This window comes from Chrysemys picta, chromosome 23 (assembly GCF_011386835.1).
Source record: "Chrysemys picta bellii isolate R12L10 chromosome 23, ASM1138683v2, whole genome shotgun sequence".
NCBI lineage: Eukaryota > Metazoa > Chordata > Testudines > Emydidae > Chrysemys > Chrysemys picta.
This window is the reverse complement of record NC_088813.1, coordinates 10,229,688-10,248,896: the sequence shown is the minus strand read 5'-3', so window position 1 is coordinate 10,248,896 and position 19,209 is coordinate 10,229,688. Positions and strand designations below refer to the sequence as shown.

At 49.6% G+C, this 19,209-nt stretch overlaps 1 protein-coding gene and 1 long non-coding RNA gene across 12 annotated transcripts; one reads left to right on the top strand and one right to left on the bottom strand.

The window, feature by feature from the left end:
* Positions 1-1,319: 1,319 nt before the first annotated feature.
* Positions 1,320-15,713, top strand: PIGV (phosphatidylinositol glycan anchor biosynthesis class V). 11 transcript variants are annotated; one of them, XM_065577314.1, is made up of 7 exons: positions 1,336-1,467; positions 3,877-3,967; positions 7,384-7,439; positions 7,521-7,681; positions 10,082-11,254; positions 13,629-13,939; positions 15,433-15,713. In XM_065577314.1, the coding sequence occupies exons 4-7, from the start codon at positions 7,595-7,597 to the stop codon at positions 15,443-15,445; spliced, it is 1,584 nt and encodes a 527-aa protein (XP_065433386.1). In that variant the 5' UTR covers positions 1,336-1,467; positions 3,877-3,967; positions 7,384-7,439; positions 7,521-7,594; the 3' UTR covers positions 15,446-15,713. The 11 variants fall into 11 exon arrangements, with proteins under 11 accessions (XP_065433389.1, XP_005302078.2, XP_065433390.1 ...); XM_065577316.1 differs by lacking the exon at positions 7,384-7,439; XM_042844676.2 differs by lacking the exon at positions 3,877-3,967 and having other exon boundaries at positions 1,374-1,467.
* An 11-nt stretch (positions 15,714-15,724) lies between these two features.
* LOC135977291 (uncharacterized) lies at positions 15,725-16,257 on the bottom strand. The gene is made up of 2 exons (XR_010594694.1): positions 16,130-16,257; positions 15,725-16,007 (listed from the first exon to the last, which is right to left on the bottom strand). It is a non-coding gene; the product is annotated as an uncharacterized LOC135977291 (long non-coding RNA).
* Positions 16,258-19,209: the final 2,952 nt, after the last annotated feature.

Genomic DNA, 19,209 nt, shown 5'->3' with positions numbered 1-19,209 from the left:
GACTTTTTGGCATGAGTATTCTTGCAATCAAATCTGTACTGACAATGTACTTTTGACCTACTAAGCCCTTGCAGCCACAGAGGAACAGACCACATGGTGAACGATTGCTATAGATGCCATTCAGCTAAAGGTTGAAGAAAATTCTTGCAATTGCTTCTCTTGTTCCTCCTACATCTTGCACTTTTTTGGTAGAAAAAGAGTTTGTGCATCAGCAATGTCTATGGGCGTATTGGTTTTATTTCTCAAGTACGTGAAACTAGAAAATATATTTTCCTCCTTATGTGAAAACATATCCCTTAATGACTGTTCCTAGATTATCTCAGCTGTTTGCAGTATTCCCTAATCCTCTTGGTTGCCTACTCTAGGAGAAAACTGCTAGGTATTTAAGAGTCTATAAAGGGCAGGTATGGGAGTTCTAGTATCAGAATGGGCTGTTGCTGATATTATTTTTTCCTCTCCTCCCACTATGGGTGAAACTGAACTACGTTGTCAAGTTTCAGAGTAGCAGCGGTGTTAGTCTGTATCCCCAAAAAGAACAGGAGTACTTGGAGCACCTTAAAAACTAACAAATTGATTCGAGCATAAGCTTTCGTGGGCTGCAGCCCACTTCTTTGGATGCATATAGAGTGAAACATATATTGAGGGGATATAAATTGTCAAGGAAGAGCCTAACGCCAGAGCAGCAGGTTTTGAAAGATGTTCTTGTGCAACCGCTGCGTAATGTGTAACGACTCGAGCTGTGGTGTAAACGCTGCTGTCAGAGGAAGGGGTCCGACGCCAGTGCACACAGGCCAAGAGCCCCTAGAGCCCTTGTTCGGCCACGTGGGGAAAAGTTGGAGGACAAAGCTTGTGGCAATGACACAGGTTTAAACGGTCTCTGGTGCCCTGTCTCGGCCACTCCTGCTTGCTGGGGGGGGGGGGGGGACTGGGACCCAGGGCAGGGCTCCTTTTCCCGGGGGGGGGGGGCAGCTGCCCCCCACCTGCCCTGTTTCATGTGTGCTGAGGCAGCTGCAGCCGGCCCGGGGGGCGCAGGGGGGCCGGTGCGGGCGCTGCTCCCCTGTCTGAGCCCCTCAGCGCTCGCGGCGGCTGAAAGGCGGGAGGCGGAGGGGGCTTTGACGGGGCCCAGCGCGGCCAGTGGCTGCAAGGGAGCGGGGGGCCCCCAGGGCCCGGAGCTGGCGCTGAGTCACGGACCCTCCCGCCCAGCGCGGGGGAGGGGCGGGGTCGCGCGCGCGCGCTCTGAGGAGAGGCGGGCCGGCGGCTGCCCTTAGCAAAGAGGGCGGCTGCCCTCCCCGCGGACGCCGCGCGCGTGATCCGGGCGGGCAGGCAGGCGGCTTCACGGAATCCTAAGGCGCAGGCGCAGACAGCCGCGTGCCTCCGGAAGTGCTCGCTGCGAGGCGGAAGCGAGGGGGCGGTGTCTGGGTGGCGGCGGGATGGAGCCGGAGTGGGAGCCCCGCGCTGAGTGCTCAGGTGGGGGAGGGGCCGGGGCTCTGCAGCCCCTGATAGCGGGGGGCGGGGGCAGCTCCTAGACTCTCCCCCTCGCGCCAGGAGCCCCGGGCGGGGGCTGTCCCGCCGAGACCCTCCCTGCCCCTCAGACCTTTCGCTGCTGGGGGGGCCCCTCACAGACTCGCCCCCAACCCCCGCCCCAGAGAGACTCGCCCCATGGCCCCCTCCCCACCCAGAGCCCCTGCCCCAGAGAGACTAGCCCCATAACCTCCTCCCCACCCAGAGCCCCCAACCCCCGCCCCAGAGACACTAGCCCCATAACCCCCTCCCCACCTAGAGCCCCTGCCCCAGAGAGACTAGCCCCATAACCCCCTCCCCACCTAGAGCCCCTGCCCCAGAGAGACTAGCCCCATAACCCCCTCCCCACCTAGAGCCCCCAACCCCCGCCCCAGAGAGACTAGCCCCATAACCCCCTCCCCACCTAGAGCCCCCAACCCTCACCCCAGAGAGACTCGCCCCATGGCCCCCTCCCCACCCAGAGCCCCTGCCCCAGAGAGACTAGCCCCATAACCTCCTCCCCACTAGAGCCCCCAACCCCCGCCCCAGAGAGACTAGCCCCATAACCTCCTCCCCACTAGAGCCCCCAACCCCCGCCCCAGAGAGACTCGCCCCATAACCCCCTCCCCACCTAGAGCCCCCAACCCCTGCCCCAGAGAGACTCGCCCCATAACCCCCTCCCCACCCAGAGCCCTCAACTCCTGCCCCAGAGAGACTCGCCCCATAACCCCCTCCCCACCCAGAGCCCTCAACCCGCGCCCCAGAGAGATTCACCTCATGGCCCCCTCCCCCCCCACCCAGAGCCTCCAACCCCCCCCCCAAGAGATTTGCCTCGTGACCCCCTCCCTGCCCAGAACCCCATTGCCCCTAGCCCCATAGTTTGCTGCTTTCCCTATGCCCCCTGTACCAATCCCCTCCCCCTTCCTTAGAGACCCCTAAATCCCTCCCAGACCTTGTTCTCCCCCCGCATTTCCAGCACTGGGTTTGTGTAAGGAGGAGAGAGCCCTGTAGGGACTTTCCTACCGAGGGACATTTTGAATGAGGGAGCTTCGTGCCCCCCAGCCCTGGGAGCCTTTACAGTCACACATAGTGCCCGATCCCTTGGCAATAGGATTGTGTCTGCAGGGCAGGACACTTCACAATCTGTTTTAAAATTATTCTCCTTCCAAATGAGTGGGCCTGGGTACATGGGAAAGCAGCTCCCATAAAACTTAGTGTGGGGTCTGTGGGGGAGGGGAGAGAAGGGATAAGGCCAGCTCTGAGGCCTGGAAGCAGCTACAACTCTGCACTTTTTGGAATGTCCTACCCTTTTCCTCCAGGATATGAAGTACTTAGTGTTCTGTATCCACCTCTGAGAGTATGGCCACACATGGATTTTTAGTCATCTTAACTAACGTGACTGTAAATTCTAGTGGACACAGGACAAAAATGTTTGGTTTTAACCCTAGGCTGCAGCCTAAATACAACTCGCAACAAATATTTGTGGAGTGTCTACACAACGTTTACAATCTTCTCAGTTAATGTGTTAAAAATTCAAGCGCAAAAATGGTTTGCTGTTTTGTCCCTTTTCTGTTCTTTGACAACCTGTGAATTAAATGGAAACCAGTTCCCTGATTCCCCCACCTTCTCAGTCCTGGAAGGAGAGGATGCCCACAATGTTCTGTAGCTGCAGGGAGATCTGACAAGGAAAGTGAAAAGTAGTAGGGAAATGTGTGCAATAGGAGTTCATCTCAGGCTGAAGGTCATCTGGAAACACATACTGGAAAGCCCCTAGCACTCATTTGTGTAAGAGGTCGGAAGTCAGACTCAGACATTGGGATTAACTTTAAAAAAAAATCTCCTGACATTTAAACAAAACTAATTTTGGAAGGGCTGGGGTTGCATGTCATGATTTTTTATTTTTTTTACTCTTGGGGTTGGCAACATTCAAATTGATCCTTTTAAAAGGGGTCAGTTAATTAAAAAAAAAAAAAGTTGAGTGAAAAGATGAGCTCTCCCTGCCCAAACACTATCTGAGACCTAGGAGTAAATCATGAGGTACTGAAGCATTCTCTAGTCTACAGCCCTACTAGGAAGTCTTATAACAACAGAAGTGAATGAATTGAATGGAAACACTTGAAGTGACCTGTTTTGGGGTTGAGGCCCTTTTGTGTCTATAAATGCTGCTTGTATTCTATGGTGTTTAATATTAATCCATTAATAAACACACAAGCTATTTAAGTAATTGTCTTCCAACCTTGAAAATGTTCCTATTCAGGGCTTCCACAGTGATCTAACCTCTGCTGGAGTCTTTGCAAATTGCAGGACTTACTTATTATCTCCAAAGTGAGGAGGAATAATTTTGTTTCATTTTTATCATTTTAATTTAAATGCCAGCTGCAGGCTTTGTCAGTTCTAGCCATCTGAAAGAAGCAGCAATGCGTTTGAGTCCAGGAACAAAAAGAAAAAGTTACTTGGTTTGATACAAGTGAGTCTTGTGAAGTGATTTTTTTGAGTCTAAATTCTCTTATTGTGGTTAGGTACAGTAGTAGTTCCAGACAAACTTGAAAATGTGTGTTAGAAAAGGGCAAAATAATTGGAGTATACCATTGTGTGCAAGATTAATTGGACCATTTTCAGACCTGCTATAAGCAGGTGCAGCTCTCTTGACTTCAGTGAATTTGTACCCTTTAAATCAACTCTGGGTGTGGGCCAGTGGGCCAGTTCTTTCAAATTAATTATACAGGGACAGCATCATGTTAATTTTGACCCAGTGCATACATTTTGCACAAATAAGCTTTTAGGAAAACTATGATCAATAGAAATGTTCCCTTTTTAAAAAAAAGTATTTGAATGGAAAATGTTTTTAAAATAAATAAATAGTGCAGTGGCTACAACCAAACATTTTAGTCTTGTGTCTGAGGACCAGAAACTGAAGCTGACTAGAAACAAATGTGAAAATGACTAGGCTCTCTATTATCCAAGCTATTATAAATGCAAACAGTAAGCAGTATAAATGGTGAAAAGTAAATTGGATTTCTACTATTGTTTTACTCATCTATGATATTGGTGAGAAGCACATTCTTGTAAATAGCAACAGAGGGTCCTGTGGCACCTTTAAGACTAACAGAAGTATTGGAGCATACAATACAAAGAGTACAAAGGGACTCTTGAATTAAAATATATTTTTAATTCAAGAGTCCCTTTAATCTGAAGGAAGATTGCAAAAATACTGAGAGATGCCTAAATCATTGTGTTATAAGTGTTTCCAATATGTACACTGAAATGGATTTCCTATTAGGAATCCTATAACCTAACCAGAATCTGATTGCCATAGTATATGGAGGGAGGAAGTGCCAATGTTCTAAGAGTGTACTGCCCCCTGGTGGTGGACAGTCACCATTACATATTTTATAGACCTTTCATAATTCGTTTTAATTTACCTGATGATTTATCTAACATCTGTTTGATTGAGGTTCATACCCTTACTGATAGCATGATGGGGTGAGACAAGGGAATTCCTGTCCAAAAACAAGGAACTGGTTAGAAATACTGAACACTGATCGAAATTCACTTTTAATTTTGCATAGATTTGATATTTCTTCTAAGAAGATTTTTTTTTAACCCACCTTTGCCCCTTGTGTCCCTTTTCTATCCACCCTGGTGTTCTTGTGGTCCTGTGAGCAACACTTGGTGCTTTTTGTGTAAAGACATCCAGACCCATGGAACACTGTGTTCTCTGTCAATATGGTGGTTGTGGATTGCAGCTTTTTCTAGGTTTTGCTGCCTTCTGATAGAGGGTGTGCGGTGTGCTGCCAGAAACAGCCTTTTCTTATGGATTGATTTGAACCTTCTTGGCGAATTCATTTTAGAATTTTTTAAATATCCAAAGTGGTGATAAACATTAGAGGCAAAAAATATCTTATGTTCTTTAATAGGATTTACAGCTGTGAATGTGCTTTAATAGAATGTATAGCTAGGCTGAAATCCCCCTCCATAATAAATTATAACTTCATGATTCGGTATTGTATTTCCCCATGTTTATTACTTTGCTGCTGTAAATGTTTGGGGAGGGACAAAGGCATATGAGCAAAACCAAAAGTTTTGTGCGTGAGAAAACAGGAAGCATGGGCTAATGGTTAAAGCCTAGAACTTGGACTCAGCGTATTTAGGTTCTTATTCTTGGTTTGGCCACTGGCCTGCTCTGTGTCCTTGGGCGAGTCACTTTACCTCTCTGTTTCTCCGTTCTGCCCACCTGTGAAATGAAGATAATGCCACTTCTTTATCTCACAAGGTGTTTTGAGACCTAATTCAAGAAAGTTTGTAAAGTACTTTGAACTCTTTGTGTGTATTATAGAAAACTAAAATCTGTAAAATTACTGAGTGGAGAGCAGAGTGTGAACCTACAGGCAACCTAGCACCTACCATTTCTCAAAGCAAGAAGGCATTAAGGGCTATGGGGGCCAAGGAAAGACTCATGTTATCCTAAAGCTCCCTAGAGCTCCTAAGCGGAGCAGATCTGGAGGTTGCTTAACTGCCTTCCATGGCCATGAGCCTGTTCTGATCATATCTCAGGGGTGGGCCAACTTTTTGGCCCAAGGGCCACATCTAGGTATGGAAATTGTATTGGTGGGCCATGAATGCTCATGCAATTGGGGGTTGGGGCAATGGGAGGGGGTGAGGGCTCCAGCTGGGGGTGTGGGCTCTGGGGTGGGGCCATAAATAAGGAGTTCAGGGTTCAGGAGGGTGCTCTGGGCTGGGGCAGGGGGTTGGCGGTGGGGATGAGGGGTTGGGGATGCAGGAGGGTGCTCCAGGCTGGGACCGAGGGGAGTTTGGAGGGCAGGAGAGGGATCAGGGCTGGGGCAGGGGGTTGGAGCCCAGGAGCGGGACAGGGGTGCAGGCTCCGGGCAATGCTTACCATACCCAGAGGCATGGACAAGGGGCTCTGTGCATTGCCCCGTCCGCATGCGCCGTCCCTGCAGCTCCCATTGGCCATGGTTCCCGGCCAGTGGAGCTGTGGGGGCAGCGTGCAGAGCCCCCTGGCTGCCCCTACGCGTAGGAGCCAGGGGGGGGGGGCATGCCGCTGTTTCCGGGAGCCGCATGGAGCAAGCACCGGACCCTGCTCCCCAGCGGGAGCTCGAGGGCCAGATTCAAACATCTGAAGGGCCAGATGCAGCCCCTGGGCGGTAGTTTGCCACCCCTGTCATATCTGCTCTGGAAATGTCAGCCAGAATACTAAGGTGTATGTTAAACTGGCTTAAATCCCCTAGTTAAGGTATGGGGAGATAAGAGTCCCCTTAGTATATGTCATTTGCTTGAGTCAGACAGATGGCCCTGACTCTAGTTAGCAGGAACCCCTTCCAGAGCATTAGAAGAGCAGTGAGAGAATAGAGCTCTGTAAATATGTCAGGACAATTATTTCTTTGTTCTGTGGACGGCTTAAGTGGTAGGTGAGGGACACTGAGAGGGGATGCTAGCCCTCACCTTGCAATGGTCAATTAATACAATGATGTTGGGAGGTGTTGGTTTCGTAGCCCTAAAGACTGAAGTTTTCTGCTTCTCCAGAACAAATACAAGATGGCCAATGGGAGCTACGGGGGCGGCGCTTGGGGCGGGGGTGGTGTGCGGAGTCCCCTGGCTGCCCCTAAACGTAGGAGCCGGAGGGGGGACATGCCTCTGTTTCCGGGAGTCATAGCACATGCCTGTGGAGCGTATCCTACTCCCTGGCTGGAGCATGGGAGCAGGGCAAGCCCCAGACCCTGCGAACAGGGCAAGCCCCAGACCCTGCTCCCCAGCAGGAGCTCAAGGCCCAGATTAAATCAGCTGGCGGGCCGGATGTGGCCCGCGGGCCATAGTTTACTCACTACCCTTTTACGGTGTCCCCTGAACCATGGTCTCTTCCAGAAGGAACATTCTTCAAGTTTACAGCCTGAGGTTTATGAAGGAAGTACTGTTGGCCAGTAAGTAAAGATCTGTAACTTACAAACATAGCTGAAGCCTGCAATACCTCTTTGTGTCCCTAAGCATTGTGTTTCATTCAGGTTTCAAAAGCCAGAGAGAGAATTTCCCCTGCCGAAAGCAGCAGTGACCCACTGAGGCAACTTCCAAGGTCATAATGAAGCTGATGAATAGAAGAGACCCCTATGTTCGAGAGGTCATCCGGTTTGCAGTGTGTTGCAGAGCCCTGACACTTGTGCTCCAGGCAAGTCTCCTCATGAACACAAGACATTGTACTAAATGTAATATACTACTTCAGAGTTACCTCTTCAGTTCTGCAGGGTGTATTGTGAGCTATCACGATCTTCCTGATTGTAATTGGACTTCTCGTGCAGAGGCCTACCAGTGGCATCTGGGAAGTCATGTTGCTGTCAAATAGAAGTTTGACATGGTTAATTTATTTTTAAATTAAAACTTTTGTGTGAATTCACTGCTGTTGCAAGGGGCTGTACTGACAGTTCTGTAGACTGAAGTCCCCTGTTTATCCACAAAACAGGTACATCAATCTTCCCACGCAAACGATTCCCAAGTCTCAAACCTAGAGGCACTGTCTCTAGACATGAGGACATCTCAGTGCTCATGGCTAGGGCCCTATCAAATTCATGGTCCATTTTGGTCAATTTCATGGTCATGGGATTTAAAAAATTATAAATTTCATGATTTCAGATATTTAAATCTGAAATTTCATGGGGTTGTAACTGATGGGGTCCTAACCTAACTGTGAAGGCAGGAGTGTAGAAGTAAGGGTGGCAATACCATATCATGCCACCCTTCTGCATTTCTGCTGCTTGCAGGACACTGCCTTCAGAGGTGGGCACCTGGCCAGCAGCTGCCGCTCTCCGGCCACCTAGCTCTGAAGGCAGTGCAGAAGTAAGGGTGGCAATACCGTGACTCCCCCCTCCCCCCCCCCCAATAACCTTGCAAAAAAAAAAAAACCATGACCCTCTTTTGGGTCAGGACCCCCAGTTTGAGAAACGCTGGTCTCCCCCGTGAAATCTGTATTGTATAGGGTAAAAGTATACAGAAGACCAGATTTTTATGGGAGGAGACCAGATTTCATGGTCCGTGATGCATTTTCACGACCGTGAATTTGGTAGGGCCCTACTCATGGCCCATTCACTCCTTAGTGTGTCTGCTGAGACTGTCAACAAGGAACCCAGCTGTTTTGTGAAGTGAAACCAGTCTAATTGGGAAAGAGATTGAGCACCACCAAACAGCCAACAGATAGTAACAACTTTTGGTCTCTACTGGGTTGGGTTGAATTTGAACAACTTCTGAGAGATGAAAGGCTCCATATGAGATAAAAAAGTCTCCCAAGCCAGCCAGTTTCCTGGTAATGTAGTTTCACTGTAAAGCATCACCATTTATTTTTTTAATTACAGTTTGTTAAATACAGCCCCTTTTTTCTTTCTGTCTGTTCTCCTTCCCCTGTCAGTGCCAACACTGACATAATTGTACAAGGGACACCCCTAATTCCGCATTTGAAGCTTCAGGACTGCTCAGTCAGATGCATGACTTTCATCTGGCTGGGTATTACAGTGCTTTCAAATTTAGACCCTAGCCTCTTGAGCTTTCTGTTTTTCTCTCATCTGTTAAAACATGGTGCATGCCGCAAACTCACAAAGGGGCTCGTTTGTTGGGAGTCCCGTTCACCTTTCTAATATGAAGGTCAGGGGACACCTTTGTGTCAGCTCCAACAGCAGCATGCTAAGCTAAGCAGCAGAGACAATGGGAGTGTGATCTAGTGGCTGGAAAAGGGGCCTGGGCACTGCATTAACGTGCTGCGTGACATAAGTAAGACTCCCCCCCCCCCCCCCCCCCCCCCCCCGTGCCTCAGTTTCCCTATATATAAAGTGAGGGTCAAAATGTCTATCTCACCAGCGTGGGGGCGGGGGTTGTGAAACAATCATTGTAAAGCAGTTTGAGAGGTTTAGATGAAAGTTGCTATCGTAGTACATTCACTAGTACATACAGCGTTAGAGCTTTTCTGGAGTAGAAATGAGTAAATTACGCTTCATAGCTAGCTACAGAATCACAGCCATTACAGAAAGAAAAGACCTGCTAATTCATCTCCATTTCCCACCTCCTGCACCACAGAGGTTAATGCAGGATTTGGATTTTTCCCTGCGTATTTTCCAGAGCGTTGTCTGGTCTAGATTTGAATGTTCCAAGTGACTCTCTGGTGAAAACCCAAATATGTTGTAGTCTAATAGGTCTCACCACCTCGAACCTTTTTCCGATACTCAAGGTATGCTACACTGCTTAAAAAAAAAAAAAAAAAAAGTGTATTTTAAATCAGGATAGCTAACCAACATTCACTAACTTGGGCTAAAAGAGCAGCGAAGGCATGGCAGCTCAGATTGGCATCTCGAGCTAAAACCCACGGGGAGCCTGGCGTTGAACTTGAGCTGCTAACAGGTTTCTTTGCAGTGTAAACATACCCTTAGCCTGCATTTCTTGGCTCCCACTTATGCTCCCTTCTTGGAGTTAACACTTGGAGTCCGTGCAGTCCTCCTCCTGCTTGGGACTCCATTTGACTGTCTTCAGTGCGGGAAGTCACAATAGGATGCTTCGTTAATTTCAGTTCTCTCCCTCTCTCTTCCAGGCCCTGTTTAACTTCTTGATCCCGGATCATGCAGCAGATGCCTTCTCTCCTCCCCGCCTGTCAGAACCCAGCCTCTGTGACTGGTTGTCGGAATGGCTGTTGGGGGGCTTGTCGCACTGGGATGCAGAGCACTTCCTGTTCATAGCTGAGCATGGCTACCTGTATGAGCACAACTTCGCCTTCTTCCCAGTGTACCCCCTCAGTGTGCGAGCCGTGGCAAAGGTCATCCTGTGCCCTCTGCAAGGGCTACTGTGTTTACGGAGCCGCCTGCTCTTGTCAGCGGTGCTTTTGAATGCTCTCCTCTCAGTCCTGGCAGCTGCTGTCCTCTATGAGCTGGGGTGTGTGGTGCTGCGGTGTCGCAGGATGGCCTTCCTCTCTGCTGTCCTCTTCTGCCTCACCCCCGCCAATGTGTTCATGACAGCCGCTTACTCAGAAAGCATGTTTGCTTTCCTGGTGTTCAGTGCCATGCTGCAGCTGGAGAAAGGGCAGAGCTGGACCAGCGGACTGCTCTTCTCCCTTGCTGCTGGTGTGCGCTCCAACGGGGTGATCAACACCGGCTTCCTCATCTATTCCCAGAGTAAAGACCTTGCCCTCCAACTCCAGACAGGTGCTGGGACTGTAATGAAGCTGCCTCAGGTCTGGAGACGACTCCTCCGCTTTGCAGCTTCCGTGGTTCTGATGTCTGCTGGGGTCTTTTTCCCTTTTGCTTTGTTTCAGTCCTATGCCTACTTGAGATTCTGCACTCCTGACGCCCGCTCTGAACATGCTGTTCCCAGGCCGCTATTGCAGCTGGCTGTGGATAAAGGGTATCGTCTAGCGGCCATGAGTGGGATGAAACCTGCGTGGTGCTCCCAGGGGCTCCCTGTGGTCTATTCTTACATTCAAGATGTTTACTGGAATGTGGGCTTTCTAAGGTACTTTGAGCTTAAACAGGTACCCAACTTCCTGCTTGCTGCGCCGGTTACTGTGCTGGGCTCTTGGGCCACCTGGTTCTACCTCACTGCAAATCCCCAGTACTGCTTAATGCTTGGCCTAGTGAGAAGAAAGAAGGAAGGAAGGAAAGGAGAGGACTCTGATAAGCCAGTGGATGGATTTCGCTGCACCAGTGTCTTCGTTTACGTGGTCCATGCCATGGCTCTTCTGGCCTTCGGAATCCTCTGCATGCATGTGCAGGTGAGACATTTGAAGCGGCATATGGCAGTGGTGTCTTTAAAGGAATTTAATGCTGGGGGCGAGGTGGTAGATTGACAGCCATGGAGATAGAAGTTGTCTAGCCACAGAACAAGGACAAGGGCAGTGCAAGCTTCTCTCTCAGCACATGTCCTCCTGCTCTGTAGGAACCACTTCCGGGTCAGAGATGACTGTTCAGTTTCCCTGGCCATTTAGTTCCTTTTCTTTCATTGAGACTGCCTAAAAGGAGGCCCATTAGGTGCCAAGTGTGATGGGAACATTTGTCCACTAGGAACTACCGGCTTGTTTCACTTTGGCCACTTATCTAATGGATGGAATTTTTAACATGCTTATCACCGGGACAGCAAAGTGCTGCTAGTCAGCTGTCGGGGTAAAGACTTTGCACCACTACCACCTTGGGCTGGACTTGTACTGGTGACCTGGAAGTGAAAAGCTCTGTAACCTCGTACCAGTCTCTAGAAGTGTTTCAAGACTACTTAAAACGTGGCTAGTGGCAGTAGAAAGTTGGGGATTCCAGAACCCCCAGATGCGGGTCATGAAGCATTAAATCAAAACTCAAGTGGAGGAGGTTCTCTCTCTCTCTTCCCCTGCCTTCCAGTGTGTGAGCAGGACTCCTCCTTCTGGAGTCTGTCCCCTCTCACTTGGAATCCTGTTAAATAACCTTTCCAGTCTCTGACATTGCTCTGCCAGGTCCCCAGCAGATCTATGGGTGTCAATGTTTGCATGTGTTCAGCAGGCAGGGATTAGTGGAGAATGTCTCTGGATTCCTCCTATGTGCTGGTAGTCTGTCCCTCCAATTACTCTAGACCCTTCAGGGTTCTGGAGGGTTACAGGACATACATCGGGGTGGGCAAACTTTTTGGCCCGAGAGCCACATCTGAATATGGAAATTGTTTGGCAGGCCATGAATGCTCACGAAATTGGGAGTGGGGGTGCGGGAGGGGATGAGGGCTCCGGCTGGGGGTGCGGGCTCTGGGGTGGGGCCAGAAATGAGGAGTTCAGAGTTTGGGAGGGGGCTCCAGGCTGGGGAAGGGGGTTGGAGTGTGCGGGGGGCCTCTGGAGTGGGGCTAGGTATGAGGGGTTGGGGGTTCAGGAGGGTGCTTCAGAGTGGGACTGAGGGGTTCAGACGGTGGGGGGGGGTCAGAGGTGCAGGCTCCGGGTGGCGCTTACCTCAAGCAGCTCCTGGAAGCAGCGGCATGTCCCCCCTCCGGCTCCTATGTGGAGGCGCGGCCAGGCAGCTCTGTGCACTGCCCTGTCCACAGGCCCCATCGGCCTCAGTTCCCAGCCAATGGGAGCTGCGGAGGTGGCACTTGGGGCAGGGGCAGTGTGTGGAGCCCCCTGGTTTCCCCTACGTGTAGGAGCCTGAGGGGGAACATGCTGCTGCTTCTGGGAGCTGCGTGGAGCCATGGCACGCACAGAGCGGGGCAAGCGCCCGACCCTGCTCCCTGGCTGGAGCGCTGGAGCGGGGCAAGCCCTGGACCCTGCTACCGGCGGGAGCTCAAGGACCAGATTAAAAGTCTGAAGGGCTGTATGCGGCCCCTGGGCCGTAGTTTGCCCACCCCTGACATACATGCTAGAAGCAATGCCATGGAACCACAGGGTTAACTCAGTCCTTTATTCTTCACAGGAGACAAACTGCTGCCATTCAATTTAGTATATGGGGGGCGGGAGGGGTTCTTGTCACTTTCAATAAGTTGTTTGCTGTGTAGTTGTAGCTATGTTGGTCCCAGGATATTAGTGAGTGGGTGAGGTAATATCTTATATTGCACTAACATCTTTCCAGAAGAGCAAAGGGAGTTGTTTTAGGCCATTGTTTCCCTCTCCACACTGTTCTGCAGAGTGCTGTGTACCTGCTAGCTGTTGCTGTCATCCGCAGAGATGGTTGCATTTTAGTGATGCCGCATGCATAGCATTCGTAAAGTGCTTTGGGATCCTTTGAGATGTAAGGCTCTTCATAAATGTAAAATAGTCATCTTCTTATTTAGGGTTTGGCGCTCTCATTTTCCTTGGGGAAGATAGCAAGATTCCCGTCTTCGCTGTAGCTCTGCTCAGGAATAGTAGAGATTTCTGCAGCGCTGTGGCAAGTAAACTGTTGCTGTGTTTTTCTGTAACCTGGAGGTTACTTGGCTGCTTTTACAGACATCTTTATAAACATAACCCTGAGCTGAGAGGCATTTTATTTCATATTCTTTTTTAATAATAAATTCTAGCACCATAAAGTGGGGCTATATTTCACTCCAATTTGTCAGTAGTCTGTTTGAGGCAGATAGATTGCACCTTTCATTCCTCAGAATCAGGGTCACTTAGAGTCACTGGCACATAATTAATGTGCTTTTTTCCCCCCTGCTGTTTTCAGGTTGTAACCAGGTTCCTAGGCTCGTCTACACCAGTCTTGTACTGGTTCTCTGCTCATCTGCTCCAGGACTATGAACCTTTGCTGTGGAAAGAAGGAGCTGCTATCCAGACTGCAGCATCCCTCTCCAAGAAGCCCAGTGTAGGCAGCTCTTTTCCTGGATCGTTCAGAAAAGGGATTTCTGAAAACCCCATCATGAGATTACTGCTGAACTGGAGAATAAGTTCCCCTCTCACCAAATGCATTCTGGGATACTTCCTGTCCTACTGGCTGCTGGGGCTGATCCTACACTGCAACTTCCTGCCTTGGACATAGTTAAGTTTGAGAACATGTATTTGTGATGGACCTGCTAATGGGAACAGAATCGCTGCTCAGAATATAAACTCTTTTTTAAACTTGACATAAGTGAATTGATGCTACTATCTTTCTTTTTATTTCCAAAGGCATACAGAGCCCCCAATATGTGCACATGACTCTGTGCTCTTACTGCTGTAAACCTCATCCTTCCTCATTCCATTCTCCCCCCTACCATTTGTCACCATTACTGGTCGTATGATGGCTAAAATCTAATCTGTAAACTCTTTGGGGTGGCGGTTGTCTTTTTATTCTTATGTCTTCTGTGAAGCACTTTACCATAATTAATAATTGTCCAGTGAAATGAGTTCTAGGCCTGTTTAAGGTTATAGGTTAGGTTATAGTTGACATGTCTATCTGCAGAATACAAATTGGGGTTCTGAGGTGGTGGAGAAACAAACTCAAGGAAGCATCCTCTAGCTCGCAGTGAGAAGCTTTCCTAGTGTGCTCCTCTTCCTGTAGGAGCGCCTGGGCATCATAGCCATTTCTGCATCATAGAGAACAGGTGGAGTCACAAAGGAGTTGGCTGGAGAGGTCCCTAGAGAAGTTCTTAGAGGTTCTCAAGCTAGGGCATGTGGAAATTCACAAGGGTGTATCAGAGTGTTTGAATGTTGTCAGTAAAGTTTGTGGACTTTACGAGAGTCACTTTTCCCCTAAATAAAAAGACATCTCTAAGCTTTGGGAAATTTGAGAACTGCCAGGGGTGGGTAGGAGAGTCAGTGTGATAGGGCCTACGGCTTGGAGAGTACTGTTGGGAAGTTGGACATTGAGGGAAGGAAATAAACATTCCTGTTTACTTCATTAAATAGTAGGGGAGTGTTGCCCTCTGGTTACAGCAGGGCAGAGGGACTCAGGTCTGATTTCTATTTCCAGTTCTGCTGTTGACTTACTGTGTATTCTGGAGAAAGTCACTTGCTCTTTATGCCCTGATTCTACTCTCTCTCAAAATGGAGACAGTGCTACTTCCCACTCTCACCAAAGGATTGTGAAGTTTGTTTAATGAATGTGTGAAGCTCTTTGAGATCTTTTATAGAAGGCACTAAAGAAGGGTAAAGCATATACTGTTTTTAGCTTAAAATAGAATAAGCTAATTGTAAATGTGGTAGTCTCCAGCTATCCAAGCTTCTGATTAGATGAAGCTTTGGGGATACATGTACCCAGCAAGCAGAAAGCCGTGGCAGTGAGTCTCAGAGCTTAGGTCTACAGACTCAGGGTCACAGGGCTCATGCTACGGTGCTCAAAATAACTTGAGAGCCCAAGCTCCCCACTGAGCCCGAATGTCTGTCTATACAGCTATCTTAGCACTGCAGCATGAGCCCTCTGAGCCCAATTCTGTAGACCCAGGCTCTGCTGCTGGTTTCTGCTTGCCATGTAGACGTACTCTGGGTGTCCCCTGAGTTGTACATTTACACACACACACACTCTCTCTCTCTCTCTCTTCCTCCCTTGACAGTAGCTGTTTGTAGCTGGACACCTTGGTTTAAATCCTGCTTGAAGCAGGTCATCACTGCAAATTAATTTGGAAGATTCCTCTGAGGTGCTGGCAGTTGTCACCCCTTTGATTCCAGAAGGGACAGACTTAAAGGAAATGAGAAGCAGGCATACCTACATCCTGGAACAAACCGAACATCCCACACAGCAGTAGGCTAATGTTTGATGACTGATAATGAGACTTTAAAAACAAACGTATCCTGAAACTCTCCAGCTACCTGGAAGAGGCTATAGTGAGATTTTTCCAAAGCAGCTACGGCATCCTGCATGCTGCCACTGAAATCAGTTGAAGTCTGCAAAGATCTGCTTGAGGGATTGGGTCCATATTTTTGAACCTGTAGAAGGCAAGTGTATCTTCAGTGTTTAAGCTTTGCCTTCCCTACATGAAAATTCTGCTGACGTTTTTAGTCAGACTTTGCACTGTTAAATAAGAATAAAATTAAACTTAAAAACTCCCAATAAAACAATGAGTAAAGATAGACCTGTTGCCATTTTAGTATCTCTCTGGTTGTCAGAAACAACTCGTAAACTGAACACCTTTGAACTGTTTCAGAGTAGCAGCCGTGTTAGTCTGTATCCGCAAAAAGAAGAACAGGAGGACTTGTGGCACAATTTGTTAGTCTCTAAGGTGCCACAAGTCCTCCTGTTCTTCTTTTTACCTTTGAACTGGAGTCTCTGAGACACAATAGCAAGAGGTGGTGCAACACAGAAAGAGTAGTAGCACTCTTTAGTGGGGCCAGAGGGCTACAGTCATTCATAAAACTACAGGAACCTGAGCCTAAACATGAGGCCCCGACTGCCAGCCAACACCCAGGAGGCTGCTTCATGCCTACACACGGCAGCAGTGTCTTATGTTGCTGATGCCATTTCAGTAATTGCTTGCACAGGTTGACACTTCCTGGACTCCAGCTGCTGTTGCTTTGGGCTTTGCTGACCATGGTTATTGCTGTGAAGGGGGATGAGGCTCCTTATTGCACCACCCAGACTCAGGCCAATGGAGCCTGTTTCCTGAGTGTGGGAGATCTCTTGGACATTGTTCTCCCCTGACTAATGTGTGATCCATGTCTTCGTCACTCATTTCCCAAAGCTTCTAGAGAACTGAATGGACCTTGAATCCTGACCATACACAGTTGTGAAATTTTAAATGTAAGAGGCCAAATTCAGTGCTTATTTCTACACTATCCAATTCCGCTGATTCCGGGTGAAACTTTGGGGCCAAAGAATATAACCATCAGTTCATTAACGTCACAGTGGGCTGTGTCCTTTACCTACCCACCTCCACAATAGATGGTAAAAACGTCAAAGAGAAACTGACAGAAATAGCAACCACAATAATAGTAGGGATGTGACTCAAAGTGCCCGGCAGGAAATGGATGATTCAGCCTGTGTTACCCTTGCTGCCTTATGCACCAGATACGGCTGTAGAGAAGGCTCTATCCTGACGCACCTCCAATCCATTTCTGAGTGTTTTTGCTGCTGCATTATTCCCTATATCCATGCTCTTCATCGTTAGATTATCTAGGTAGCAGGACATGTCCCATCCTTAATTTATTTTATCGATTTTCATCTAAGCCAGGACACTATTTGAAGTTTGGACCAGGTCACAAAAACGGTTACAGTCTTGAGGGTGTTTTGTGACTTATATATGGAATAAGTTGATCTCAATCTGTTTCCAAGTGGTACAAGTATCCTACCTCTCACCCAGAGAGCGGAAGGATTGAGTGAGCCAGGCAGACTGAACTCTCCTTGTTTGCCTGTGGGTGGTCCCTCCATCAGAGAGATGAAACATGGTGTGGGTTAGGGAAATTTAACCTATCCTGTGGATAAACAGAGGCCTTCAGTTTCCAGACTTGTCAGCTCACCAATTTCCACCAGCACTAAATTCCCTGCAAACATTTAGAAAATAAAGTAATAAAACAATTTGACTTGTTACTGTTTGCTTGTTTAGGTCTGTGATTATTTGGGGGATCTACAGTTACACTGGGTCTATAAGGGGAAGGTGTCTAGTGGGAGGTCAGCTACAACTGGCTTGAAGTTGTGACCATCACCCAGGTGGCTGTTACAGCCTAATTAAAAGAGGGCACACACACTAGTGGTGGTGATGGTGGGAGCTAGGGCTGTACTGTGAGAGTTATTATAATGGGGTTTGAGCCAAGCGAATGGGTTTGTATTCTAATGGTGTTATGGTTTGAATGGGGCTGCAAGTTGATGGTGCAGTGGCTGGCCACAAGGAATGTTATACTGTGGTGGTGATTATGGGAGTAGAGGGTGAGTGGGGCTATGGGGTGTTGTGATGGGTTACATACAGGATGGTGGGGTGAAGGGGACTGTGTAGCATTGCAGGATTGGAAATGAGTGTGGGGGACAGGGGTTATGAAGAGTTGTGGGATATGGGGTTTTGAGGGTTGGGGATTAGGGGTGAGTGGAATTTGGGGGGATCTGTGGTTTATAAGAATGTTATGGGTTTAAGAGAAAAGTGGGGTCTCGGGGGGCTGCAGGGCAGGCTTCCAGCCATGTGGGAGGTGGTGCGGCTGAGACAGTTATGAAGTTATGGGGTTTAAGGGATTTGGGATAATGTGGTGTTCAGGATGAAGGGTTATTGGGGAGTTTGTGGGGTGTCACAGATTTTTGGGAGGAGTGGGATTTGTGGGGCTTTGATAGTGGGATTGAGGTGTGTAGAGAGCTAATGAATGTAGAGGTAAGGGGATTTGGGTGCTGTAGTATTCAAGGTGGGGATTGGGGAGCTATGTGGTTGTTATGGCTTTAGAGAGCAGGAGTTTGGGGCTGTGGTATTGGGGTGGGGATATGGGGGCCTGTGGGGGTGTTAGGTTTAGGAGGCATGGGGATTTGAGTGGGGGTGTTAGGTTTGGGGGCTGAGGGGGCGATGGAGGTGTGTAGTGTTAGGTTTAGAGGTGAGGGAGCTTGGGACTGGGGAGGTACTATGGGTAATGGTGTAAGGGACAGTTTGAGTGTGTGGTAGAGGGTGAGAGGGTTGGCGGGCTGTGAGGTGATGGGTGAGGGGCGGAAGGGGCTGCAGAGCTGTGGGGTGAGGGGGGTGGGGCGGAAGGGGCTGTGGGGTGAGGGGGTGGGGGTAAGGGGGCTGCAGAGCTGTGGGGTGATGGGTGAGGGGGGGTGGGGGTAAGGGGGCTGCAGAGCTGTGGGGTGATGGGTGAGGGGGTGGAAGGGGCTGTGGGGTGATGGGTGAAGGAGTGTGAGGGGGTGGGGGGCTGTGGGGTGAGGGGGGTGGGGGTAAGGGGGCTGCAGAGCTGTGGGGTGATGGGTGAGGGGGGCGGAAGGGGCTGTGGGGTGAGGGGGTGGGGGTAAGGGGGCTGCAGAGCTGTGGGGTGATGGGTGAGGGAGTGTGAGGGGGCGGAAGGGGCTATGGGGTGATGGGTGAGGGGGGTGGGGGTAAGGGGGCTGCAGAGCTGTAGGGTGATGGATGAGGGGGTGGAAGGGGCTGTGGGGTGATGGGTGAGGGGGTGGAAGGGGCTGTGGGGTGATGGGTGAAGGAGTGTGAGGGGGTGGGGGGCTGTGGGGTGAGGGGGGTGGGGGTAAGGGGGCTGCAGAGCTGTGGGGTGATGGGTGAGGGGGTGGAAGGGGCTGTGGGGTGATGGGTGAAGGAGTGTGAGTGGGTTGGGGAGCTGTGGGGTGATGGGTGAGGGGGGGCGGAAGGGGCCGCAGGGCAGGCGCCCGGCCGGCTGGGGGCGCTGCGGCGGGAGGCCGGGGCCGGTGCCCGCTC